The sequence below is a fragment of the Vanacampus margaritifer genome, chromosome 4, assembly GCF_051991255.1.
Source record: "Vanacampus margaritifer isolate UIUO_Vmar chromosome 4, RoL_Vmar_1.0, whole genome shotgun sequence".
In the NCBI taxonomy this organism is placed as follows: domain Eukaryota; kingdom Metazoa; phylum Chordata; class Actinopteri; order Syngnathiformes; family Syngnathidae; genus Vanacampus; species Vanacampus margaritifer.
The window spans coordinates 8,584,652-8,612,156 of NC_135435.1; the positions used below are offsets into that span (position 1 = coordinate 8,584,652).

The 27,505-nt window shown below is 39.0% G+C and overlaps 2 protein-coding genes across 3 annotated transcripts; one reads left to right on the forward strand and one right to left on the reverse strand.

Moving 5' to 3' along the window:
• Window positions 1–1,648: 1,648 nt before the first annotated feature.
• LOC144050449 (monoacylglycerol lipase ABHD2-like) lies at window positions 1,649–18,046 on the forward strand. 2 transcript variants are annotated; one of them, XM_077563692.1, is made up of 12 exons: window positions 1,649–1,847; window positions 2,598–2,679; window positions 4,297–4,512; window positions 6,495–6,670; window positions 7,340–7,507; window positions 7,581–7,764; window positions 8,315–8,407; window positions 9,131–9,232; window positions 9,484–9,553; window positions 9,623–9,707; window positions 14,484–14,660; window positions 15,479–18,046. In XM_077563692.1, the coding sequence occupies exons 3-12, from the start codon at window positions 4,304–4,306 to the stop codon at window positions 15,511–15,513; spliced, it is 1,299 nt and encodes a 432-aa protein (XP_077419818.1). In that variant the 5' UTR covers window positions 1,649–1,847; window positions 2,598–2,679; window positions 4,297–4,303; the 3' UTR covers window positions 15,514–18,046. The 2 variants fall into 2 exon arrangements, with proteins under 2 accessions (XP_077419818.1, XP_077419819.1); XM_077563693.1 differs by lacking the exon at window positions 15,479–18,046 and having other exon boundaries at window positions 14,443–14,559.
• LOC144050450 (retinaldehyde-binding protein 1-like) lies at window positions 17,934–26,279 on the reverse strand. The gene is made up of 8 exons (XM_077563694.1): window positions 26,160–26,279; window positions 25,811–25,849; window positions 23,987–24,115; window positions 23,711–23,915; window positions 20,781–20,959; window positions 19,002–19,160; window positions 18,820–18,930; window positions 17,934–18,748 (listed from the first exon to the last, which is right to left on the reverse strand). The coding sequence occupies exons 2-8, from the start codon at window positions 25,817–25,819 to the stop codon at window positions 18,602–18,604; spliced, it is 939 nt and encodes a 312-aa protein (XP_077419820.1). The 5' UTR covers window positions 25,820–25,849; window positions 26,160–26,279; the 3' UTR covers window positions 17,934–18,601.
• Between the last annotated feature and the right edge of the window lie 1,226 nt (window positions 26,280–27,505).

Here is a 27,505-nt window from a genome sequence, read left to right on the forward strand (position 1 = left end):
CAACCAATAATAACAGCAAAAATGTCAGAAAATGTTAAGGCAAGATGCTTGAGTAAGCAATAAACTCTGTCGCCCTCAGGTGGATGCTCTCTGCAACAACGCCATATCGGCACTAGAACATGGAAAACGTACAACTCAAGGTCCATCAGGCCAGAGGAACTTGAACTTTTTGGTCAACAATTTAATTTCTCGTGTGGAACATTTTATTCATAGATGCAAATACCTTAAGGCGAAGCCCCACATCAGCAGTTGGAAGAATTATCTCAAGCTATAAAATAAATAAATAAATTAATTAATTAATAATGCCCAGAGACTATTTTCTTTGACCTTTTTGCTCTTCTGGAATAAGTTCCTCACAATTTATTTTTTCTGTTTTACTTTATTTATTTATTTTTTTTATTTCTTGATGTTGTTTCGACTGTGCAATGAATATTCTGTGTGCCTTTAGTGTTTCTATTTGAAATTCTGAATGAAAGTTTTTTTGTTTTTTGTTTTTTGTTTTTTGTTTTTTGTTTTTTTTAAAGGTCTATCAGGCCATTCATTATCTATTCAATACCACAAGTCAAAACCAGGGTCGCTATCCCGGCTGACTCTGGGTGAGAGGTGGTGTACACCCAGCAAATAACATGGCTCGTATACACAGACAACTATTCACCCTTGCATTCACAGTCATAACAATGGCTACCAACCTTTTATAACTGACAGCTGCTTCTTCTGTACTGCATGTGAAGGGCTAACAGTTGTATGTACATACTTCTGCAATAAAATATTTGATTGAATAATCTATTGTGCTATTATTAATAATTAAGATATCGATCTATACATGAAGACACTGATCATGTTAATGATTTCTCACAATAATCAATGATTTTACAAAGTAGGAAGCAGTTAAATATCAATCTGCAAGATGTTATTATTTATTTACAAATATCTAAGTTTTTACATTTTCAATTTCAAATGATCACTTCTACAACATTCCTAGGAAATCACAATGTCCCAATGACCTTTACTTATGTGGTCTTTGAGGGCTGGCTGGCAGCATGTTGGTAAACCCCGAGGTAAACTTCATTAATACATGTATGTAATAATGTAATATATGCACGGAATACTTGTTTGTAGAGAACCAGGCAAAGTTGAAACGTTTTTGCATTCAAGCAACATCTGATCATCATATCATATCATCATTCATTTTCTGTAGGCTACTGCTCTTCAGTTCTGGATGACGCTTTTGCACGCTTTTGCACCGAGCTCTTAATCATTTCAATTTTCACGGCCGTTCTAAATGTATATAGTATATTAATGAGTAGTGAGTTTAAGTAGATTTAAAAAACTAAACTAATACAGTATTGTAGCATATCCCTGCACTGTAGTGGTCCTTGTTAATTGAGTAAAAATTGCAACAAAAAATAAATAAAAATAATTATGCTTTAGTTTGAGGCCAATCTAGTGCAGTACATTTGTGCTACTCTTTAATGAGAAAATATAGTTTTAAATACCAAAATAAATACATTGAAATAAGATTTGGTGAAGGCAAAGGGCTACTCTGCGCCAGAATTTGATGTCACGATATGACTCAGTGTTTTGTGACGTTTCTGAATTCTCAACCAATGACAGCGCTCGTATGCAAATTGCGGAATCTTCTCGGAAGCGGAATCGAGCTGTCAGTGTGGTGGCTACAGTACAGTACCTGCTGGCTGGTGTGCTTCGCCTAGTCTCCACTTCCAAGGCGACAACAGCAGACAGATATGACTTAACCCAAACCCAACAAACAAATGAACTCTCACGGGTATAAATAAGATCTGGACGTTTGGAGTTCACGCAGCGGCTATTTCTTTCCCTCGACTGTGGTAAGTGAACGCTATGCTAAAGATGCTGCTGCGACTGCTGGTCTTGTCCTCCTTTGCTTTTACGTACACAATATATATAGTATAGTATAATATATAGTATTTAACGTACGAATTTGAAGATAGTGTAAACGTGGCTACCATAAACTAAACTAAATTAAAATATAGGCATTTACTCTATGTCAAACAAAAACTGTATCGATCCTTGTGGCCCGAACCTCGATTTAGTCGCAAAGTGGAGCCAACGAAATGCAAATGATGGATTGTTGTTATTTTGTACGACCAACAGACATTAGCTTAGATTTTTTATTTTCTACAAGTGTGCCCCTTTTCGTGTTTTCCATCATGCAGTAAAGCCAGAACTGTCCTAATGGCATTTGAGCGCCTGTGTGCCAGCAAATTGTGACAAAGAACGCTAGCAGAGGCAACATAAGCAGACACCCTTGTCAAACCACAACCTTCATTAATGACCAACTGTCGTCCAAAAATAAATACATTTTCTTGTGGTAGTTCAAAAGACACCGCTTTTAGTGTCTGTGTTTACGTGTTTCGATGCTAGTATGCGGAAATTAGACGAGTTTATTAAAAACGTGGTTGGGGATTCAGACGCTAACTTGTGTTTACATGTTCTTCGTCTGAGAAAACAACTGTGTGTGTGTCATAAGTTTTTGCGAGTCAAAATTTGTTTTTGATGTCACTCAAGGTAAAAAATTGTGATTGTCTATTTGTGTTGTGTCTTTTATTTTACTTAAGGTCTGACCACATCACTGTGACTTCATCCATCACCTTTTCCCAGTTTGGAAATAATTGTTTGTTGCAGCCACCACAAAAACAAGTAAGTTATATATATATAATGTATGTACACAAAGGGCAGATCAAAAGTGTATTTAGTATTATGTGACTTTAAATTGCACAACACTTTTGTTGCAGTGAAATGTGCATAAGAACTATTCCGCAGAGTGTGCACAACAACGTTAACTATTATGTAAAAAAAAAAAAATATATATATATATATATATATATATATACAGTATACAAGTTAAGGTGACAAACAGATTGGGTCTACTCTGAAATTAACGTCATTGCTAAAAGCCTGCGTCGCCCCTCCCATTTACTGTTAATGTTGTGAAAAGAGACATGAAAACAAGTAATGGCACAATCATTTTGCACAATGCTGTGTGAACGTATGCACTGTACTTCCCTCAATTATGATAATTACAAATTGTGTGGCTCTTCTGTGCTCTGTGTCGTAAAAGTCCAAGTGAAAGTTCAGCCAGTCCAAAAAACGTGAAAAACAATAACCAACAGAGTCGGTACTCACTAAAAAGCACCCTGAGATCACCCTGAGGGAGGGTGAGGGAAAAAAAGACGAGGCATAAATGAATGAATGACTTTATTTCTAACAGATATATAAAAATAAATAAAATAAAATTAAGTTCAATAAAAACATCAACAACGCAAAGCATTTACACATGTTTGGAAAAACAGTAGGAAGAAGTATAAACTTTTTAAACTCCTACTCTTTTATACCTTGTAGCTTATCCTAGTATAACCCTAGTTACAAGTTTACGTGAAAAAGACATAAACATAAAATACAAATTAGATCCTTATAAATGAATAACACAAACAGTCACACCACACCTTGATATGCACATACTTCTCATTGTTGTTCGAACCTTTTCCTTCTTAATATTAAAATCCCCCTTAGATTATACCCACCCTCTCTGTCTTTGAACATTCCCATGATATTTTTTGGCAACTGGTCATTTCTTGCTTTATACATTATTTGCACCGTTTTGAATTTGACCAGGTCCAAAAATGTCAACGACTGCAATTTTATAAACAGTGCGTTTGTATGGTCATTATATCCAATATTATTTATAATCCTTATTGCCCTTTCTTGGATCTTACATAATGGTTGTAAATTACTTTTGTAAGTATTTCCCTACACCTCCACACAATATGTTATATATGGTAAAAAATAGCGCACAGTAAAGAGTATGTAATGATTTATAATCCAGAATGTGTTTTACTTTCCCCAATAATGCAGTACACTTTGATAAGTTTTGTGCCAATGTGTGTTTCACATGGGATTTCCAGCAGATTTTATGGTCCAAGATTACTCCAAGAAATTTGATTTCATATATTCTTTCTATTTGTGTATTATCTATTACCAGATCTACATGGTAATCAGTTCTGTGTCTACCAAATATCATAATTTTAGTTTTACTTAAATTTAAAGGCTCGAGCCATGATCCCAAAGGGGAGCATAGTATAACCCTGGAAACATTATTTGTATATTTCTATTTTTATAATTAATATATTTTGAGACTTGTTAATATGTCAGAAAATTTCCTGGTTCTACTAAATTGCTTTGCTTGATTATTATTATTTTTTTTTTAATATGACTTTAACAATGTTTAACTATAAACTTTTTTTGTTATTATTCTAGCGCAATCATGAGCACGCATGATTCAGATGTGCACACCATCGCTCCGGAGCTCCCAGCGATGTTTGATGGCATGAAGTTGGCTGCGGTGGCGACGATCCTCTACGTCATTGTACGCTGTCTTAACCTCAAGAGCGCCACCGCGCCCCCTGACCTCACCTATCAAGACACACCCCTCAACCACTTCCTGCTCAAGTCCTGTTCTCAGCTGACCAAAGAGTGAGTTTTCTATCATTGATGGTGTTGCTATGGAAATGGAGATGCTGGTCTGTAGTGTAATGTACCAGTTTGTCTGGTGATGATCCCATCTGTCGTCAGTGGTCCTTTGTGTGCCGCACGTCTCTGTCAGGCTTTGTCGGTACAAATGCACAAAAAAAGGAAAACACATTTTAAATACGATCATTACAAAGAGTAAGAGTTTTTATTTACGAAACTCTTGTCTAGGACCCGACCGAAATGCATTTTTATAGGCTGATGCAGATACCAACTTTTGGCAGAAAAAAAAATACTGATTACCAATTAATTTGCTGATTGTTTTGAAAAATATATATATTGAGTTCAGAACAAAATTACAGTTAAATTTTATTAACTCGATTTTCATACATTGGGAAGAATTTGTGCCTTTGCAAAGTGTTATCTTACCTGTGGGTATGTGTTCCCACAGCATTTGTGTGTGAATATTTGTTATTGCAAAACACTCCCGAAGTCTATGCTAACTTCCCGTTTTGAATGGGAAGTTGCTTGAATGTTTTGAATCTCTTCACTTTTAGCATTAGTGCTAGGCTAACAATGGTTTAAAAACACAGCATGTTTTGTATTTAAATATAGAGTGGATGTAATTCTTATTGTTGTGTGTTTAGTTTTTCAGTTAACTCCCATTTGGGGTGTCATTATAGAGCTTAGAGGAAGCTTAGGGACAACAGAATAACCAGAATAACATATGCTACACACTCGCTAGTTGCTAATGCTACGCAAGCAAAATTGTGGTATGTTTAGGGTACTTTCACAGAGTCGGAAACTTCAGTTTTCTTTGATTTTAACGTTTTAAGGGAGAAATAATCGGCCAGTTGGCCGTTTTGGCAAATGTTTGAAGGGCAATAATCGGCTGATTACTCTTGTTGGCTTCATGGCCTTTAATTGTGGAGAAGAAGAAAAAACTTTTGAACTCGAACTTTTGAGAGCCAACATCCTTCTCTATTGTTGCAGAGGAAACCATAGGTCTTTAGCAGGACTCTTGAAGTTAACTACGAGGGTCTGCTTATGTAACCAGTTCACACGGAGTACTTGGCCTTTCACCCTGCTGACTGTTCATCAGAGTTAATATAATGTGGGAGTAGATAGCTGCCATTCAACTTAACTTCATCTATGTTATGATTGCATTATAAGAAGTAAAATTTGTTGCCCACAATGGCACCCTGTCATTTTGTGCAAGAGATCGATTACACATATGGAAGCTTCGAAGGGCTGGGAGGTCATCAGGGCCAACAGCTGTTTTTGAACGTGCAGACAATTTGAACTATTGAACGATCAACATATAATATCAAGTGTGCCTTAATGCTATGTGTCTGTGTAGCTGTTTGTGATATGAAGCTTTTTGTTATGAGTTACAAATACACTTTACAAAATGAGATGATCCGCCTCTTCTATTGGATTAAAGCTGCTGCCTTCCAGAAACGTGCTGTTAAGCTCCACTCATGCTTCCAACAAATGAAAGAGGTGATCACATTACCAAATTGAAGTTGCTGCCCGTGCTCTTATGTAACAGTGTATTTTCAAGGTGCAGTAAAATGGAGCCAGAGATGAAAAAACACAGGGGCAAGGTGAAAGGGCTTGTGTAACATGTGACGTCACTATGAACTGTATACACAGACACGGGTCCGCTTGTAGCTATGCGGAACATGTAATCACTGTGTCACATGTGTTTAATGGCCTTCGTTGTAATCTAAGAAAACATGGTGAATGTGTCAGTTGGATTTTTTTCCACCTAAAAATTGAACCAGTCTAAAAGTTTAGCGTGGTAAAATCATATGATTTTTGGTGTTAATGACACATGGGAATATTTTCTGAATGATATGCAGCATATTTCATAAGTTAGACTTGAGTTCATCAAAGTTCATCACTGGAATGTAAACACGCCCAGTGAGTAACTTGCAACAACAATCTATAACAACAATGTTAAACATTGATGGCACTCTACACAGGTACATTCCTCCATTACTGTGGGGCAAGAGCGGTCACCTCCAGACGGCCTTATATGGGAAACTCGGTCGGGTGAGCGCACCTCATCCTAGTGGGGTCAGGAAGTACTTGCCCATGCCGGATGGAGCCACTGCGACCTTTGACCTCTTTGAGCCAGTGGGGGATCATCGAACAGGAGGTGATGCAACTAATAAATATGAAAAATATATAGTAAAGCTGTATGTGAAATATTTAATTACTACCCATCATGGCTGTAGTAGTCCAGACTCAACACGTTTTTTTAGTTGTGGTCTCAGACTTGACCCAGACTCGATCAGCCATTCGACTTGCAAAATATTGTTATCGAGTCCAACAATGTTCTTAATTCCTGAAAATGAACATCCTCCTTCAGATGAAGCTTTTCAGATGATCAAACTAGACCGCCACCTGCAAGCAAGCCATTTGATTGGTTAATCTGACCACGAGCGCCAAAGCATGTAGTCTTTTTCTTTCAGTCACGTCAACCAACAGCAGGTTTATAAAATTTGGTTTTACCAACCATTGATAACTACCATTAGTCATGCCTTCAAATTGAAATTGTTTTTTTTAACATTTTTTTTTATCTGCATACACGATTAATTCATGAATGTTGCCCAAAAGGCAAACTTTGGCAGACCATACCACAATAGATAGAGGAACTGAGTAAAAAATATGCTAACTTTCCAGTACTGGATTCCCTTTTTTGCTTTATCTTAAGAGAAACAGTATAACCCTTTGCACCCTCACCTTGACTTGTTTTGATGTAGTATAAAGCATTAACATAAACCATAATCTCTTAATATTGAGCTATGTGTGCCTGTTTGAACAGATGACATCACCATGGTGATATGCCCTGGTATCGGTAACCACAGTGAGAAGCATTACATCCGAACCTTTGTGGATTACGCCCAGAAGGACGGCTACCGCTGTGCTGTGCTAAACCACCTCGGAGCGCTACCCAACATCGAGCTCACGTCACCACGCATGTTTACTTATGGCAAGTCAGGAAATGCTTTTCAAGAACTGGAGAAATGCAATCTTGTGTTGATCTGTAAACATATTCTCGCCAGGGTGCACTTGGGAGTTTGCCGCCATGGTTGGTTACATTAAGCGAACGTATCCTCAGACCCAGTTGATAGTGGTGGGCTTCAGTCTGGGGGGGAACATCGTCTGCAAGTTCCTGGGTGAGAACATGTCCAACCAGGAGCGAGTGCTTTGCTGTGTCAGCGTCTGTCAAGGTTACAGTGCTCTCAGGTGGGCGGACGTCTCATCACTTAATCTGAATCATTTGTCTCATTTGTTTACTAACTGTAATTGCATTATATCTATTTGGCTTTTATATGACTCCTTCCATTTTTTGCCTTCTAACTTTGATATCACATAGATATTGTAACGCAGAGGGGTTGACATGCATAGCGCAATAACCTAAACTGGCAATCTGACATGTTCATAAGCACTTTTGCAAGTGATACCTAAATGCTTTAATGTGCTTCAACTGCTGCAAACAGCTCCCGAGAAACAGGAAAGACTACAAGTTCATATAGAAGCAGCTGAAGTTCTTTTTTTTAATGTGTCAACCTGCATTCATTTTTTTAGAAAGCTGAGCTAATTTATTCTCTTCATGAATAATTTAGATTTAATTTTAAGTTTTGGGTGTCAATATTTGTTAATGCCTGGCACAGTCCTTCCTTTCTGACTCGTCTGACTCTTTGTCCAGTGGATTACATGACATGACATTGCGTTGTTAGGAATGCTGAGTGGCTGTGTGAGCACTAAGCTGACTTCCTGTCTGTTTGTCTTTCAGGGCCCAGGAAACATTCCTACAGTGGGATCAGTTCAGGCGCTTTTATAATTTTCTCATGGCTGACAACATGAAGAAAATAATCCTCTCGCACAGGTAGGACTTGTGGCAAAGGAATTAAATTTACCACTGATAGCAGTCAATCAATCTAGTTTATAATGTTTAGTTTCTATTTCTTATCCTTATATCCTATCACTTGGACGTAAATTGGACTCTATTTAGAGTGGGAGCAAATAGACTCAGTTTTAGAGTAATATTTACACTTGGAAGAGGGTAAAATAAAGAATTGAAAAAATAAAAGTCACTCAAGGTTTGAGGAACGAACTCACGACCTTCAACTTGGGAGACTGTCGATCTACTCCCTGAGCCATGCAGCTCCTGCTGTGTGATAGTATATCGCTCGTGTCAGCTGGAATCTTTTTGACTCCAAGAGACCAAAAACAATGTGTTTGGTCTCCTCTTGGAGATAAGTAAACAGTAGGAGGGGCATAGCTCAGGTGGTAGTGTGGCAGTCTCCATAGCTGAAGGTAGTGAGTTCATTCCTCAACCCTTGAATGATTGTTTTTTTTCCCCAATTCTTAATTTTACTCTCTTCCAAGTGTAAATATTACTGCGTCTATTTGGTCCCACTCAAAATAGTCAAACTTAATCTAGAGTCAAATTTACGCCACAGAATTTACCGTGTAGGATTTCAAATGCACTACTTTAAAGTATTTTTTTCGTCACATTGCCAGAGAACATTTGACTATGAATAGATCGCTATTGTTCAAATACTTTGTTTTGTATTGATGTGATCCCTTTCCTTTTCGTATTTTGCAGGCACAGTCTATTTGGGGGTAACTCTGTTAAAATGATAGCGGGAGATCTTGGTCGGCTATACACAGCAACGTCCCTCATGCAGATCGACGACAACATCATGAGGTACGTTAAAGTTGCCGGTTCTGATTTTCAAATCGCACACATTTTAGAAAGAAAAGTAGCATGGCGTCGTAATTCTTGCAAGAAAAATGGATGTATGTATATGGGTGGCGGGCTTATCAGTTCTTATTGATTCTTATTGGGGGAAGGAATGAAATAATACAAATGATACTGTAATGAGATGCTCTTGTAAAAATGATTGGATTGGAAATGTCTTCAAATGAATTAATTGCATTATCCATGTCTTTCAACAGGAAATTCCACGGCCACAGCTCTCTCAAAGAGTATTACGAGAAAGAAAGTTGTGTACATTATATTCACAATGTAAGACAACTCCACTTGGTTCACATTGTTTCTGTGCTGTTGGTCTGATGAACCGTAATTATTTTGTAGGTAAACGTACCGCTGCTGCTTGTGAACGCTGCAGATGATCCTCTGGTTCATGACTCTCTGCTCAAAATCCCCCGCACATTAGCAGGTAAGCAACTATTTGTCATGACAACCACATGGGTGACACAACATGTTTCAACTATGCTTCCACAAATTATTGAATTGGTTTCATCAGTGTTTATTTAGCACCAAACACCTCAATAGAACAATAGAGTCAAGACCAGGCTGGTATGGCGTGTAGACAAAAGTGTGTTTTGGTTTAGAGGCAGTTTACAAATGCTGAGACATCTCGAGGAGCTATCAGGAAGAAATAAATGCTATCAAGCTAGATGACTTGACAAAGTAGTGGTAGATGTTGGACTTCTTATGTCAGAGATTTATGAGACTGATAACAAATATCTGCCCTATTAGACAAATGTCAAAGTCATTGTGGCTGCTCAGCGCAAATTGGCTGGTTTGTAGAAGTGTCCAATCGGCACATTATTTTGTTCAAATTCCACACCCTTCACAAATTTGGTATGGTAATGTGCTGCTGTACGAGCAATAACATTTTGCCAACTCTTTTTGTCTGATCCAAAAAGAGTCTTACAGAAGCAACTTGACATGGAATGTAAACGGGCTTGTAGAACTCTGAAGCATTTTAGGAACTGAAGCGCTACAATTAAAAATGAAAATTACATTCATAAATGTAACAAAAAGTCTGCATATTGTATATATAGGGGGGATAGACCAGTTAACAGCCGGGCTAAATATCGGTGCAGATATTCAGAATTTTGACAAATATCTGTATTGACCTTTATCAAAAATCTGAAGGAAAAAAATCTGTTTAAAACGGTGTTAAACTCAGGGAACTCCATCCATCCATCCATCCATCCATCCATCCATTTTCTTGGCCGCTTTTCCTCACTAGGGTCGCGGGGGGTGCTGGAGCCTATCCCAGCTGGCTTCGGGCAGTAGGCGGGGTACACCCTGAACTGGTTGCCAGCCAATCGCAGGGCACACAGAGACGAACAACCACACTCACATTCACACCTAGGGACAATTTGGAGAGTTCAATTAACCTGCCATGCATGTTTTTGGAATGTGGGAGGAAACCGAAGTACCCGGTGAAAACCCACGCAAGCACGGGGAGAACATGCAAACTCCACCCAGGAAGGCCGAAGCCCGGACTCGATCTCACGTCCTCTGCACTGGGAGGCGGACGTGCTAACCAGTCAGCCACCGTGCTGCCTCAGGGAACTATTTGTTTAAATTTTCAGATATCTTTATAAGAGATACTGCTGATCTTGTGAAATCTGCGCTTTTTGTTATAAAGTAAAACACAGATACGTGAAAGTTTAGCATTTCAGTTGTTTTGAAATTGTGAAAAAAAAATCCTGCAGAAAACTATTGGGAAGGATCTATGGTACTTAAGTTTTTAAGACCTACTGATGACCCTGGGAGCTCCTTGACCTTTTTGTTAGAATTTTAAAACAAAGATGTCTACTGGTTTATGGTTTTTATTTGAACATATAAACATAAAGAAAACACATTACAAGTCTAAAATATAAATTGAAGAGAAAAAAAGAAAACAAGAATAGGAAGAAAGAAAAGAGTTTATATGTTCAAAAGGGGTAGGAGGAAGTTAAAAACTCATCTAGTCCTACCCCTTATTTGTTTTATGTTGATCAAATAAGGTCAAGTATTTCAACAAAAGGAAATATATAAACCTAATCATATATACAAGTGCACTTTAACATACGCACTTTTGCCAGCGATATTTGTACATGAAATTCATAGACGCTGTCTAAGATTAAATATTGTTCAATAAACATATGCTTTAAGACATTTCAACAATATTAAGAGTTGTATTTTTTTTTTTGACAATATTATTGTTGTCCTTTTTGTCCCAAAGTATCAATCATCTCCAAATATTGGTTATCAGCCTCCTTGACTACCAATAATCGGTATCGGTATTGGCCCTGGAGGGGGGAAATCGATCAATCTCAATCTCTAGTATATAACCCCTGGAAAGGTCAGAAAGTGGACACTTCACCCACCCACTTAGATAGCTGAGTATATCATTATTAACCAGATTAATTATCATAATTTGAATGCCTGCACTTTGAACCATGGCTGGATTGACACAGCCAATTCTGATTTAATGGCTATCCTCAATTTAAATTTCAAGCAACATATATTCAGAACCAAACCCTCATGCCATTTGATGACAAAAAATAAATAAATAAATAAATTCAAATTGTGTCACTTTGAACATGCAGTGTAATCCATCTTCTGCCACTTGGGCTCCCTCCCTCTTAACACTGCCCTATATACAAACTCTGAGGCATGCATGTGCTGTCAAGACTTTCAATAATGTTTATTTTGAGAAACACCGTTACCAGCTGTTGCTTTTCAAATATAATGAATGACACAGACATGCTAGGAAAAGGCATGACAGACATCCTCTGTACATGCTGCTACTCTTGTGCTCCAAACTTTAGCACAGACTACACCCATACTACCATGATAACCATTTCCCTTTTCATGACTTTGTTACCAATCCGCCAGTCTGTGCCTGGTGAACCGGCATTGTCCGTTGTGGACAAGCACTCAAGGCAACTTCCATGCATGGCAGACACAGTTGAAAGCCCCGTGGGATCTTAATCACTACTGAACTGTATCAGTGTCTCCCACTAACCCAGATAAGAGGGACAAAATGAAGAGATCCAGGCCAACCCTTTATAGCCGACCACTCTGCCACGCTCGGGCACAGCTCACGTTCACGTGGCCATGGGATGAAGATGAATGATTTATCGGCGACCTAGTTTTGCATGTTATCTTTTTTATGAAGTCAGATCTGCTGACATTGTCCAGTTTAATCCACAATCACCTTGCATTGGATTTCCACAGCGCATTAGAATAACATTGAGCTACCCAATTTTTCACTGACAGGTCACTATGTAACGGTCATTGTTGTCACAATTCCATTTTACACTACTAGATTATGATTCTCACATTTACGTTTTTTGACTGTATTTCAATGCAATGTACTTGAAAGAAATGTAACCGCCTGAGCCTAATGATATTTATTAAAGACAGTCATAAGGGGGAAGCAGTGCAGGTTTGAATTCAACATGGTGGAAGTTGAAAGTGTGGAAAAATAACTGCTTAATTTATCTGACGATTAACCTTTTAGGATTGACTAGAGTGGTTCTTAACCTGGGTTTTGACGAAACCCCAGGGGTCGGGTGAGTCAGTGTCAGGGGTTCGGCGGAGGTCAAGAGTTAAGACGCACACCCGACTCATATGATTCATGATGATATGCCCCGCTTTGGTCATCATTGGCTGTGAATGATCACACTACATTACTTGGCCTATTTAGGTTGCGGGGAACTTGGTGTGCTCAGTAGTCGACTTATGACTGTTGTGATGGTTCGTCGTATGATTTCTTTATTGTTGTAATCACTTTTGATGTAATTGATCATATACTACTGCTTAAACTTAAATTCCATAGTTTTGGTTCGATGGCTCGATTTCTTGAATGAAAGGTTATGTCAGAGAAGTGACTTCTTTAAGTTGTATTTTTTATTTTTACAAATCACTTGCCATTAATATTAAATAAATCCAATTTAGTGATGTATGCGGATGATTCTACACTGTACAGTACAGCACACACATACTGTATGTTAAAGCATTATATTGAACGCTAAGCTTGAGTTGGTGACGGAATGTGTAGACTGCAAATAGGCAACAACTACATATTTTCCTTCATTTTCATCTCAGGAAACTTTTGTGTGCTTCTATTCCATTACATGTTCTAATATAACATAGACATGCTAACCCTACATGAAAGTTTTTCACTGCGTATAACCTGTCAAATATTTTGGCGATAGAAAGCACACTACATTAGTGACACATGAGATAATAAGCGATGTAGAAAATGGAAGAATAAACTAGTGGGCTCACTTGGCTCACTGTGATTTGACAAATTCCACTTTTAGCTTTGTATGCTGTACTCCAGGGGTGGCCAAGTCCGGTCCTTGAGAGCCCCTATCCAGTCTGTTTTCCATGTCTCCCTCCTTCAGCGCAGCTGAATCTAATGATCAGCTCATCAGTAAGCATTGCAGAAGCCTGATAACGATCCTGATCATAAATCAGGTGTGTTAGTAGAGAGAAACATGGAAAACAGGCTGGATAGTGGCTCTCGAGGACCGAACTTGGCCACCCCTGATGTAGTCAGACACTTTGGTGTCAACATGTGAATCTGTGTACTTTAGTTCAAAATGGAAGGCAAGGTTAAGTGTGAAAATAACTAGCTAATTGTGATATTGATTATGTGATTTGTATAATGTATTAACGACTATATGGGGGTCCCTGCTTTATGGTCCCTTGATGTTACGTTAGCCTAGGTCAGTAATACAAAACGGCGTGTTATGACCAGGGTTATAATAGTTTTGCATTTTGTCATTATGGTTAGTTTTTAATTTCATTTTTTTTACAATTCTGTTTTAACTAGTTTGTTTGTAAGGCAGGTTTGTTGGTTTTTATTCATTTATTTTTTGGGTTACATTTTTATTAGGCTTAGTATTAGTTTACTGTGATCGTGCTAATTTGACACCCAGGACAAATGTCATGGCGAAAGCACCAGCACTTGACTGACAAGTCTGAGACTAGTTTGTGCCTAGCTAAATTGTTGTTGATTGCTATGTCAATGAGTATGTTATGTTTTTTCCTCTGCTTTATTATACTGTCATGGCAGTCTGTGGTTGTCTGACAAAGCGATATCATGCTTTTATCTGTATAAATCACTCTCAGTATCAACTCTCTGTTTTCATGTCCAGAGTCCAGAGGTGTAACATCTCCCTGCTTTGTCACTCCTTAGAGAAGAAGCCCAACGTCATCTTTGCCTTGACGCTGCACGGCGGCCACCTCGGCTTCTTCAAGGGTGCCGTGCTCTTCCCCAAACCCCTCACCTGGATGGACAAAGTGATTGTGGGCTACGCCAATGCCATTTGCCAGTGGCAGAAGCAAAAACCGCCGTGCCAAAGTGACCACCCGAGTAAGAGTTCCTGCACAAAAGAAAAAGCCTAAAAGTCCGTCTTTTTCTCACTCCCTGACCGTTAAACACACAAGACTCCACTGTCCCAGCACTGAGGAGACATGTGGGACTTAAGCGCTCCCTCCCTCTTGTCCTTCTGCCTTCTTCTTTGGTGCTGCGCCCGGCCCGGCCCGGCCCGCCACACCTCCCCCCCATGCCTTCAGCACAGTCGCAGGAACAACCACCTGCAAACACACTAGTGCTCAACGGTGACGTTTGATAGTTGAAGGATTTGACCAAATAGGAGATGCGGACCACCAAAATGAGGCCATCAGAGTAGTTTAGTGCTGCGCTTGGTGCCCATCACTGCTTATCACCACCATGCTGTCTGCCTCGATGCAGCGTCCTTTTACTATCCATGTCATTCATAAATATAGCGTGTGTGGAGAGGTGAAGAGTGGGGACCATGTGTAACGACATTGGCCCAATCCCAGTTCTAAATTGTAGTTGGTAGAAATTTAGCAGTTCCAAAAAATTCTTTATCTTCGTAGAATTCTTCATGACCGCTCAACCACCCGAGCACTTACTGTATGCATGACACTTAAAGAGGAAAAAAGCATAGTTGTTCGAGAGCAGGGATCAACCCCATGCACATTCCCACACTCACATTCTATTACTCGGATTCTGTGCACTTTATAGCTCCACCCATCCCGCCATGTTTTTTTCCCCTTTCTGCTAATGAGAGTGCAACATTGGATGTATGATAATTCCGATGTTCCTTGTGTTGTCTCTTGTTGGCGTCACCGCGACCAACTACTCTTCCGTTGACCTTTGACCAGCTGCAGCATCAGCCGAAAGTCAAGACGCTAGCTAACCTACTGCCAGAGCTCAGAGGCCAGAGCCAAGCCTAAACCCAAGTTCACCATACAACTAGTAAGCACACTTACTAGCGTGGTTAACATGATCGCAGCTGTGAGGTATGACTAGTTGAAGGGCCAAGTTACTAAATAATAAACCAAATGTTTATTTTTGTGGACTGTTTGAAATAATACTGGTGATTGTAATCATCTTATGTCATTAGCCAGTGAACATTATATAGGGAAGGTTTTTTTTTTTTCAGTTTTTGTTTTCTCTTATAACTGTGAGTGTCATAAATTTTGGTGTTGAATGCTGGAGTGCAGCTACTTGAACAAAAAAAAAGAAAGTAAATTGCTCGAATGCAAAACATTCATTATTAGAGATCTATTAGTAAAAGTTAAAGAATTTTGCTTTACGGCAACCTAAGGCCAGTCAATTGGTAATATAAACATACAATATGTCTTGACTTTAAAATGATGATGCAAACGAAGAGGTGACAATGGTGTATTGGACAAGCCATCACCTATCTTTTGATTTAGATCTCACATAAGTCATTTATTATTTTACAATGTTAGAAAAATAGTACACAAATGAAATTGACAACTTACACAATAGAGATCCGGACGTCACGTGACTATTTCTCTGAACACGCCCCCTTTTGCAAGAAAGTAGCGGTGCCGCATTAATGGACTACAATAACGAGGGGGAGGGGGGGGGGTCAAACTAGCGTATATCGGTCAACTTTCCGCCCAAGCGCATTGACACTCACTATGAAAAGGACATGATATACATGCACTTGTTGGACAGGTTGGATGATATTACCATTGCCGAGGAAGTGTCAGGAGTGCTTTTTTTTCCCAACTCGGCAACACCGCTACGTGGTCTGATCATACAAAGTTAGTTTACAAGTTTGTACAATCCAGATTTGTTTTTATGTGTGGTCAAAATGCCATCGACGTTAGCAGTTTGACGCAAGTCTTGGCTGTGTTATGTAGGTACGTTAGCAACTTAGCATCTGCTAATTCGGCCGACGCCACCATCATTTATGCCGTAAAAAGTCTTTATGGTGTTGCTCAGTTATTCAATTCAACTGTGTAATATCTATTAAACCGTATCAGCACAAACAAACAAAACTGATTATTTCCCCCCACATTTTGCGTGTGGTAACAGTTAGCATCTGCTGATTTAGCCACTATGTACAAAGTGCTCCATTGGCTGCGCATTGATTCCTCTTTTTGTAGCCTGGAGCATGCTCGATACTTTTTTTTGTGTGCGTCTCCTCCACAACAGCTCTCAGTCATTGTTAAAGTGTGGTGGTGTTTGCCGTTTACTCAAAGTGGCAGATGCGTTTTCTATCTAGACGCGTGACGTCAACGTCCGGATCTCTATGTTTGTCTCTGAAGGGAAAAATCCTCCAAATGCACGCCTGTTTATTAGTATCTGGCGGGCTGATAGTGTCCAGTTTCTTCAACAAAAATGACTAGTTGCTGTTTACCTCAGATTCCGTTTGTCAGTCAGGCAAATATGATACCACTTTTGCTTCACTCCCGGATTCCCCTTTCTCTTCTTTCCCATTATTTTCATTCAAATGTGACCATCATTCAATATGGCACAAAGCAGGGGTATCTTATTTGCTGGATTTGGTGGGAGATTAAAAAAAAAATCACCATTTAATATAACCATGGCCAATAACAGATTACTTATTGCCAGCATAGCCTTTATAGAAAAAAATCACTGTTACCACCTACTGTCAGAGACACCGAACATCATCTGACCCAACACTACGCCATTGGTTGATTTGTTTCCAGTTCAGCCTTCATGAATATGAGAATTATTTGTTGTTTTTTAGCTTAGTCCAGCTTTACAAGTGTTCATTTTGTGTGTGTGAATAATTACTGTTTTCCAAAAACCTGGACGTCTGTACAATATGTTGGTGAGTGAGACATACGTACTTTGCCATATCATATCAACTCTAACAGCAACAAAAATGATCGACGTTAACGAAGAAGTTAAGAAATGTTTGGGAAATGTATTTATTTTGAAAAATTTAAGATCCCAGGGATGGAGGGGGATAAAGAGACTAAAGGCAATAAGCAATCAGAAGAGATTATGAAGATCAGTGTAATGTAAATATGACACCGCGGTGGGGGACCTGAAATGTTATATATGTACTTTGTTGTGAAAGCAAATGTATTTATGTGTGCCCAGTGCATCTAAAATCCATTTTTTTCTATCCTTAGCAGTTTTGGGCTCATGCTTTTTGAGGGGAAAATGAATAATTCAATACTAGAATCCAGAAACACTCATTAGGTTGGAGTCAACATTTTGGTTGAGAGCCCACAGTCACAATGTTAAGCCACAGTAAATATGCAGCTTTAATTTTGTGTTTTGTGTACGCTGAAATGCCATAAAGGGATAAGAAAGGAAGTGCACATATTATCTTTTCATTTTGGACACTGGGTATTTTTTATTTCCTTGTTTTCTTTTTCAAGAGTCATTATAGAATTATGGTTATATTTCAAAATAAATTTTTGTCCGAAGAAAACACATTTCCTGTTGTTTTATTTAAAAAAAATCTCTTTCAGAAGTTCTGCTATAATCTAATATTACCATTAACATGTTAGCAATTTCCTGACCAAATATATTACAGCCAGGAAAAACAGAATTATTATTATTATGTTAATGAATACAGTTTTACTATTTAATTATCTGAAGATTAGGGCCACGAGGACAATACGTGTGTTTAATATCATGCAGGTTTACTTATAATCACCTTATATTCCCTATATATTCTCATGTCATTCTTCATGCATCATAAACACTTCCTTTTCTGCTAGCATTCATCGAGCAGGCAAAAAAATCTCCAAGTTGTAAAAAGCTAACACCTAACGCAGCACCTCCGTTTGAACAGTAAGCTGCCACATCCAAATCAACTCTTTCTGCAATATCTAAACATCCATTTCAATGTGCACCATCTTCTGCTAAATCTAAATACTTTTCTGCTCAGCGCTGACTAACGAATTAAAAAAAAAAAGAATAAGTTTGTGCTATAGCTTCCAATCAGAGCCTATTTGATCTTCATCTGGGATGAAGGACGTCCTGGTTCAGAGAGCCGTGTCCTCGGAGCCAAAGAGCCTGGTAGCAATGGCCTGGTAGTCCGTCACGCGAGCTTTCCCATCAAAATCGGCAGGGAGGATGTCGGCGTCAAATTCTTTCAAGTAGTTGTCCAGCTCGTCCCCGTGAACAAACACCTGAGGTGAAAGGTATTAGTGGCAATTTAGATGAGAAGTGATGCGGAAAGACCCCGCCCCTTTCTTCATACCCTCTCCAACAGCTTGCTCTTCATGAAAGGCTTGACCACATTGTACGTCGTGGTGAAGTACCACGGCTGGTGGGTGACGTGGACCGCCTTGAAACGGGCTGGGAACGAATCCTGCGCAGCCAACACAACTACAATAGGAAAATGCTCCAAATGTGTAGAGTTATTTATGTCATGTGACCAACCTGCAGCATGTCCACCATCTTCTTGAACTCAGCCGGCTTAATCCCTGAGGCGTGCTGCATGGTGAAGCCCTTGAAATTCTCTATCAGGACAAAGCCGTTGATCTGGGTCTCTTCATTCTCAAGCAACTTCTCCAGGATCACACAGTACGCCCGTAGAATCTAACACACACACACAACTTTGTTTTACTATCTTTGTGGGGCCATCTCATTGACATAATGCATTTCCTAGCCCATTTCCCTATCCCCAACCATCAAAAATGATTGCCTACACCTATTCGTTACCCTAACCTCAACAAACTAAATTCAAACCTAAACTCTAAAACCAAGTCTTGACCCTCAAAAAGAGGTTTAAACTTGTGGGGCCCAGCAAAATGGCCCCACAACTCTGCAAAATCCCGAAATGTTGGTCCCACTATGTAACAAATACAAGACCACACACCGGTTTGTTTTACTATCTTTGTGAGGCCATCTAATTGACATGCTTTTCCTAGCCCCACTATGGGGGGGGGGGGGGGACACACACACACACACTGGTTTGTTTTACTATCTTTAAGGGCCATCTCATAGACATAATGCATTTCCTAACACCACTATGTAACAAAAACAAAACCACACACACACAGGTTTGTTTTACTATCTTTGTGGGGCCATCTCATTGACATAATGCATTTCCTAGCCGCACTATGTAACAAAAACAAACACACCCACACACACAGTGGAGCTGTAACATTAAGATAATTACTAGACAAATACAGTCCCCTCCAAGAGTATTGGAACAGCGAGGTAATATTCCTTTGTTTTTGTTGTATCCTTAAAGGGGGAAGTCCACCCCCCCAAAAAATATTGACAACAATATGTTCTATGTCTAAATACAGCATTCTGGTTAATATTGCTTTAGTGGAATATGAGATAAGCAGCAAAATCCAGCAGTTCTTTATCAATATCAGAAGGCGGCCATTTTGCCACTTGCGGTCGAGTGAAAATGACATCATAGTTGCTAAGGTCTCAGGTGACAACCAGTCACAGCTCAGCTTCAGAAAACTGGTGAACTGGGATTGGCCTCCCCCTGAGATGGATAAAAACAGATGGATTTTGCTGCTTAAGTCATATTCAACTAATGTAAAATTTATCAGAATGTCATGTTTAGACTGGTGAGGTCACACATATATTGTCAAGAAATGTTTGAGGTTGACTTCCCCTTTAAGGCATCCGAGTTTCACATAAAATAAATAATATTAGACAACAGTCCAGAATTTCAGCTTTTAAGTGTTAACAACAACTCAAGACAGAGCACTTTTTGAGCAAAAGTATTGGTGGAAGTGGAAGGTCTTAGACTAGCCAACTCATTTTAGCCCAATAGAGCATGCATTTTACCTCCTGAAAAACAAACGAACTGAAAGAGGCTGCAGTAAAGGCCTGATGATGTAAATGGCTCACAGGCTTGATGCAGTTATTTCAAGTGAGGGTTATGTCACCAAATATTCAATGTTATTCATTTTAAGTTAAATTATAACGTCTGTTCTAATATTTTCGCTCACTTAAAAAGTGGGTGGGTTCAAACAAAGGGTGCACTGTCCTGATCTAGATGAAAAAACTATTAAATAAAAGCTGAAATTCGGAACTTTTGTCTCACATTCATCTCTTAATCTGGCAGCCAAATGTCTTCAGTATACAAGAAAAACAAAGAACTTGAACTTGCCGTTCCTTTTGGAGATGGCTGTTCTTAATCCATAAATTCATGACACTTGGTAAAAGGCATATCCAAAATATTTTGCCAACCTCATCAAAGGTGATCTCCTCCAGGTCCCAGTTCTCAATGTTGAAGAGCAGGACTACATGACCGTACTTGTCCCTGCTGGGGAGAACCACAGGGTAGCCCGCCTCAATGGTGCTGCGGACCGCCTCGGGCGTCAGGTTCTCAAACAGCTCAGGGTACTCCTTCCTGAAACGCACGTAACCTGCAAAAAGCCACAACATGACATCATTGCGGGTCACAAAGTGACGGAAGGTTATCGGTGAAGGTTGTCACACACAATGACACCGCTGTTGCATAGCATGTACACTGTATGCCCTTTGAGTGTGCATGACTTGAGTGTGTTCCTTTTTCACTCACAACCCTCAGAAAAAGTTCAAATTTCATTTGCGCACAAAATCGTTTCCATAAAAGTGAGACAAATAGAACTTAGCTACTTTTATGTTGATGTGGATATCGGCATGCTTTGGGTTATTGTCGTGCTCAAAGTGGAAATTCCTCCTTTTTGAAAGACAAGATTTTCACAAAACTTTGCCCAACTTGTCACACTTTTTCATAAAAGTCAGTTGTATTTATGTTGCAGCAATTCTCAACACGGAGCTCACTCATGGAGCAGGTCTAGGACAAGGTTAACTAAGAGTATGAAAACCTAGGATTTTTTTCCCATTGTACATTCAGAACAGATATAAAATTTGTGACTAATCTTGAGTTATCTAGTGAAGTCATGCGATTAATTACAATTAAAAATTCTAAGGCGTCGTAATTAATCGCATGACTTCAATAGTTAACTCACGATTAATCACAAATTTTATATCAGTTCTGAATGTACAATGAAAAAAAATCCTAGGTTTTCATACTCTTGTTAACAAAAGTGGAAACATTTTTAAACTAATAGAAATAGTTCAAATTAATTTTTGACGTCTATAGCCGTCAATAGCAGTGAAATAACTAAAAGTAAAACTGAAAGAAACATTTTCAATAATGCAATTAAATAAAAACAAGAGTGATTTTTATTTTAAAAAATGATAACTAACTGAAACTACATTTTACGTTTATAAAGCCAACTAAAACTTGTGAACATTTCCTTTGTTTTGCTCTTTATCAATTAATTACATACAGTACATGATTGTTCAGGGTTTATTTTAAATGCATTTATTTTTTCATCGAGAAAAGAAATGTCAAACAGTTGTTTTGGAATTGCAGTCTATTTGACTTTGTTTCACAAAAAATAGTGATTTTTTTTTCATCTCGCCAAGTACTCCATATATTGAAAAACAAAACAAAACAATAATAACCCTAATAAAAACTAAACTAAAAAAAGCATTTTGGAAGAAATCAAAACTAACAACAACTAAACCTAGACCTGTTCTAAAACTATTTTAAACAAATTCAATTTAAAAATAAAAAATTATATAAAAACTACCTACAGTATAATGAAAAAATCCCAAACTTTTATAGCCGTGGTCTCGAATCACACTAATCATTGTATGAAGAAAAGTGAACATGAACAAGGCGAGGTTCACTGCAGGGCTCCATGTCCATCCCCCTGTGAACAGAGGGAGTTACTCACTACAGCTTTCGATACTGTGGATCACGATGTTCGAATCATGCCACTTCCCTAGAACGCTTCAGATCGTTTCTTTCTGTGAGCGTTTGCCCTTTTTCATCAGCCAAAGCACGCCTCATGTGTGGAGTGCCACAAGGCTCTATACTAAGCCCAGCTTTGTTTTCCCTATCAATATTTAGAACATGTCAAATTTCATTTCACTGCTTTGCTGATGATATACAGATATATATGCAATATGCCGCTAACATCCAAAGATGTCTGGGTTCAGTTTTTTCAGAATTGTCTGAAGGAAGTGAAAGATTGGATGAAATTTATTTTCCTGAACTTAAAACAAGAATAAAAGTAAAGTAATAGTGTTTGGTGAACTTGACTATGCCATCGATCTTGGCGTTAATCCCAGATGCTGCGTAAAGAACCTTAGTGCCATGATTGACACAAATCTTTTAAATTTGACAAGCAAATCAGCGCAGTTGTAAAAGCAAGCTTCTTTCAACTGAGTCTATCACTAACGTGAAATCCTACTTGATCCATGATTATTGCAATTTCTTGTTTTATGGGCTGGATGCCGGGTGTTTTTCCCCCCAATTAAGTTATAGTTTACTTTAACTCATTCACTGCCATTGACGGCTATAAACGTAAAAGTATTTCTATTAGTTTTATATACTTTTTTTTCACTTTTGTTAATAAGAGTATGAAAACCTAGACTTTTTTTTTTAAATAATCTTTTATTTTTATTTTTTTAAAGAAAAGATTATTAAAAATTAGGGGCGTCAGGCGATTAAAATTTGTAATTGTAATTAATCGCATGACTTCAATAGTTAACTCACGATTAATCACAAATTTTATATCTGTTCTCAATGTACAATAATTTTCTTCTAGGTTTTCATACTCTTGTTAACAAAAGTGGGGAAAAAATGTTAAACTAATAGAAATAGTTCAAATTAATTTTTGACGTCTATAGCCGTCAATGGCAGTGAATGAGTTAAAGGGGGGGAAATGGTGGGGTGTATACTTATTATTATATCTGCTGTATAGCTCACATTAAATATTAAATAAGCAATCAATAAGTTACATAACATCAACGTGACCAGTCCAAGCAATGTATCTCATGGTGCTCTACTGTGAAGTTCCCACCGGTACACTGTGAGTTCACAAGTAAAATAAACTCGCTGTCCCAGTTGGACACAAAGGAGGTCATTGTCAGTGGCTCATCAGGGCCTCCAATTAACAAACACATGGCTCCCTTTCTCTGTTGATGGACAGTATTCATGCTAAAGTGGAGCACAAAAGAGGCCTCCCTCTCAATTATTCAAGCTATCAGTAAATATCTACGGAATGTGAACCAATGCTAAAATAATGATACGTGACAAGCTGACGACGGTTGGTTACCCTTCATGAGTTCATGCGCCCTGACCACATCAAACTTGCGGGCTCGGAGGAAGCGCAGGAGCAGAGCATCAGGCTTGTCCCCGAAACGCTCCAGCACCAGTTTGGCCAGGTCGTCTCCCTCGGCCGCCCTCTCCTTCATCACGGCCCGGAGATCCTTGAGGGACAGCACCCGCCTCTCCTCACTCTCATTCAGCTCATCTTTAGCCTGCAAAGTGGTAGCGCAATAGTTAGATTCGCGGGGCCAATGTTAGACGACCCTATCCAAAGCCATGTCACCTTTTGTGCAGTGTGGCCGGGCATTTTGTGACACGGTCCAAACACGGGCCCGTGATCCTTCACTGTCAGATGCTCCAGCTTGGATCTCATGGCCTGCTCGTCCTCTGACACCACACGGAAAGAGCCAGTCTGCGGGACAGACCCAACAGCTATGTTGATGATGAATAGCTTCTAACGCTCCAGGAGACTCAAATTGAGACTTGAACTACATGACCAGTGTGGCCACAGTTACCTTGAAAAAGTAACTTAGTTAATTTATTGATTACTTGCTTTTAAAAGTAACTAAGTTAGATTACAGGTTACTTTTTTAGTTACGTTCTGCAGCTGCCGATAACACCACCCCAGCGTAAAAATAACAACGCGGTAGAAACGAGGTCGCAAATACTTTATTGGAAGTGCATTTTTATCAGTTTTCATGAAAAACAAAGACAGTCTTTATTGACGCTCTGATACTTAAAAAATACTTTTTAGGTAAAAAATAAATGAATAGTAATAATAATAATAATAATAATAATAAACTAGAGCTGCAAACAATTATTTAGGGCCCTCGCAGCCCGGGCCACTTTTGGGGTGCAGGCACGTTCTTTAAAATTCTTGCCAGTTTTACATTTGAAAATGAAAATGTTATGCTTGTTTCGTTTTGGGAAGATCCGTTTTTTTTATGTGTAGTGTGGCAACTTGCCAGTATGCTAAAATGTGTGCGGAGGTTACATCATGCTAAGCTAAGAGGTAGCTCCCAAGATTATTACATTAAATTTAAGGAATTTTATTTTGGATAAAATCAGGAAAAATAAAATTAAAACATTCAAGTTTTGACATATATGACATTGCTTATCATCTGTTACTATGAAACAAAAGACATGTAAAGTACATTAGGATCCCACTTTGGCTAGCCAGTGACTGCATGGTCAAACATAAATTTCTCACGTTAGGTAGTTTAAATGAGAAGATGATAAAGTAATGAACAATATAAAAATGTTTTGGGAGCATTTAGATAAATGATGAATATACAGCTAAACAACTCAAGTACTGATACCGATTGCAAAGTAGCTCAAGTGTGAATACTTAAATTGTTACTGACTATAGTACTTGCTTGAAATAGTTAGGTAAAGACTTAACTTCACTTGCTTATTTTTTTTTATTTTAGATTCATGGAATTTTTGGGATAAAATGAGGACAAAGAGAATTTGGAAATATCCAAAGTTTGGCATCTACGACATCTAACTAACTGTTACTGTGAAAACATCAACATCAACAACTTTAGCTCCCATTTTGGCTAGCAAATGACTGGTCAGACTCAAACATGAACTCAGTATCATGTCAGAGATGCGTTAATTGACAAGACGACAAAAAAATAGACAATACAAAGAGGTTTTGGGACCATTTAGAAAAATAATGTGAATGTACAGCTAGCTAACTCAAGTTGGCTAATGGCTAATTTTGGAACTGAGAAAAATTCATGACTTGACTTGTTTCAACCAAATAATAACGACTCTGCCTCCTTGAAATTTAGTAGAGACTTTATGTACTTTACTTTGCCAGTGCCACAGTACCTTTGAACTGGCTTGAAACTTGGAGGTCAGGACTTGAAACTTACAAGTCCCACCCTTGTTTATTACCACGTCTTACTTCATTAATGCATACGCCAGCAGGGAGGACCACAAACGATGTTCGCCACTGAATGACTGCTTAAGCTGCTTCACATGATTATAGAAAAAGGACCTGTAAAGCCTAAAAAGAGCTTAACGATCCATCCCAGAGCCAGCATCTGCCGACACAATAACAGCAAGTTAAAAACATCTCACAGTACTTTATTTAACTTACCGCGGCCATGTTTACTTGAAGTATCTCGCGGCAGTGTCACTGTTGAAAAAGATGACAACAAATGCACTTCATATATGAGAGTTGATTTTGCACCTTTCTATGCACGTGAATGCTTTCGCCACAAGTCCACAACATACAATGTCAGAAAGGTAGTTTTCATCAGTACACCATTCTGTACTAGCCTACCGTATACTGATACTGATTCCAGATATGTTTTATCTATGTTCTGTTGAAGTCTCACATTTCACTAAAATAGTCAATTAGATATAAATAAAAAATTGGCTATTTATTTCCTCATCTCAGAGGTCTATACTAGGATCTAATGGTTAACGGGAAACATTAGTCTTACCTTCAGCAGGTTGAGAGTAGTGAGTTTGAGCGAGAGTGGAGGAAGAAGAGAAGATTTCAGGAGGTGGGAAGTGGACCACGAGGGGAGGAGGCATCACTCAGTTGGTACCAACCAACTGGCCTATTTGCATAATGCAAAATGAAGGTGGAGCTTAGATGACAAGTTTTTTTTTTTTGTATCCTAATAAGTCCATTCAGTCAAGATCCTATTAGAGTGTTTTGTGGCCCAGCACCTGACACAAAATGAAGGGTTTGATCTCATATTTGTGTGACTGTGTAAGTGTCATATGATATGAGAGAAATGACCAGACCGACTTCATATTGCATTCCTCCCTGCACATTCCTTTAGAAGCCACCACTTGTTTTTTGCCCACCACAAATCAGCGGTGTGTGTGTGCATATGTGCGTGCGTGTGAGTGTGTGCTCATTATTTCACCTAAAACCTATTAAAAATCCCATACCATTCACCTAAACCGAATACTTTAGAATCCCGCTAGAGTCATGAAGTTGTCAGGAGACCCGAGGAAGGATCAAAGAAAAGAAAGAAAAGTGAAATCCAGCACCGACCAGACATCACCTACTACCCACCGGGTTGCCAACCAGAATCTTTCACCAACCCCAGAAACATCTAAATTCCAACAAATTAGGAAGACCTCAAGAGACCAAAGGAAAGACTGAGGAAAGGAAGGAAGGAAGGATAGATGAAGCAGAGTGAGATCCACAGACATCAGCCTCCACCAATTCAACGACCTGAGGAAGAAGCAGATTGTGTTTGAATTTCGGTAGATGCTGGTGTGGTGGATCTGGCATGCATGAAAACCTCCACCTAAGAGGGGAGCCGTCAACCCCGGCCAGGACAGAGCAAGCACAACCCCCCCAGGGCCCCCCAGGCCATCGCAGCGCCAAGGCACAACTCCCGGGCTCCACAGGGGGCACCGGCCGGAGAGCAAACCCAGGATCCAGGAGCGCCCCCCAACACGGCCCGCGGCCCAAGCCTAACACAGCAGAACGGGGCATGGCAGGCCCACCCGGCACCCCACCGGCCCGCTGCCCCCAAACCCCCAGACACCACTAGATGGCAAAATTGCATTTGTAAGACATTGGTGACAGCTAAGTGTGTTTTTCTTTTCATATTAAGAGCTATCTAATAAGTAACTTGTGAAAATCTGCACATTTTTTAAATTGTAAAATACAACTTGACCCCAGTCTCTACAAATATATGCATTATTATTAAATTTATTACTGCTAAATTTTGACGTGGATGTGCCTGCCCCATTACAGGCTTTCCAAGAAAGCGGCAGTCATTAATCGTGCGTTAAAAAAAATGGTGGTGTTAAAGGAACTTTA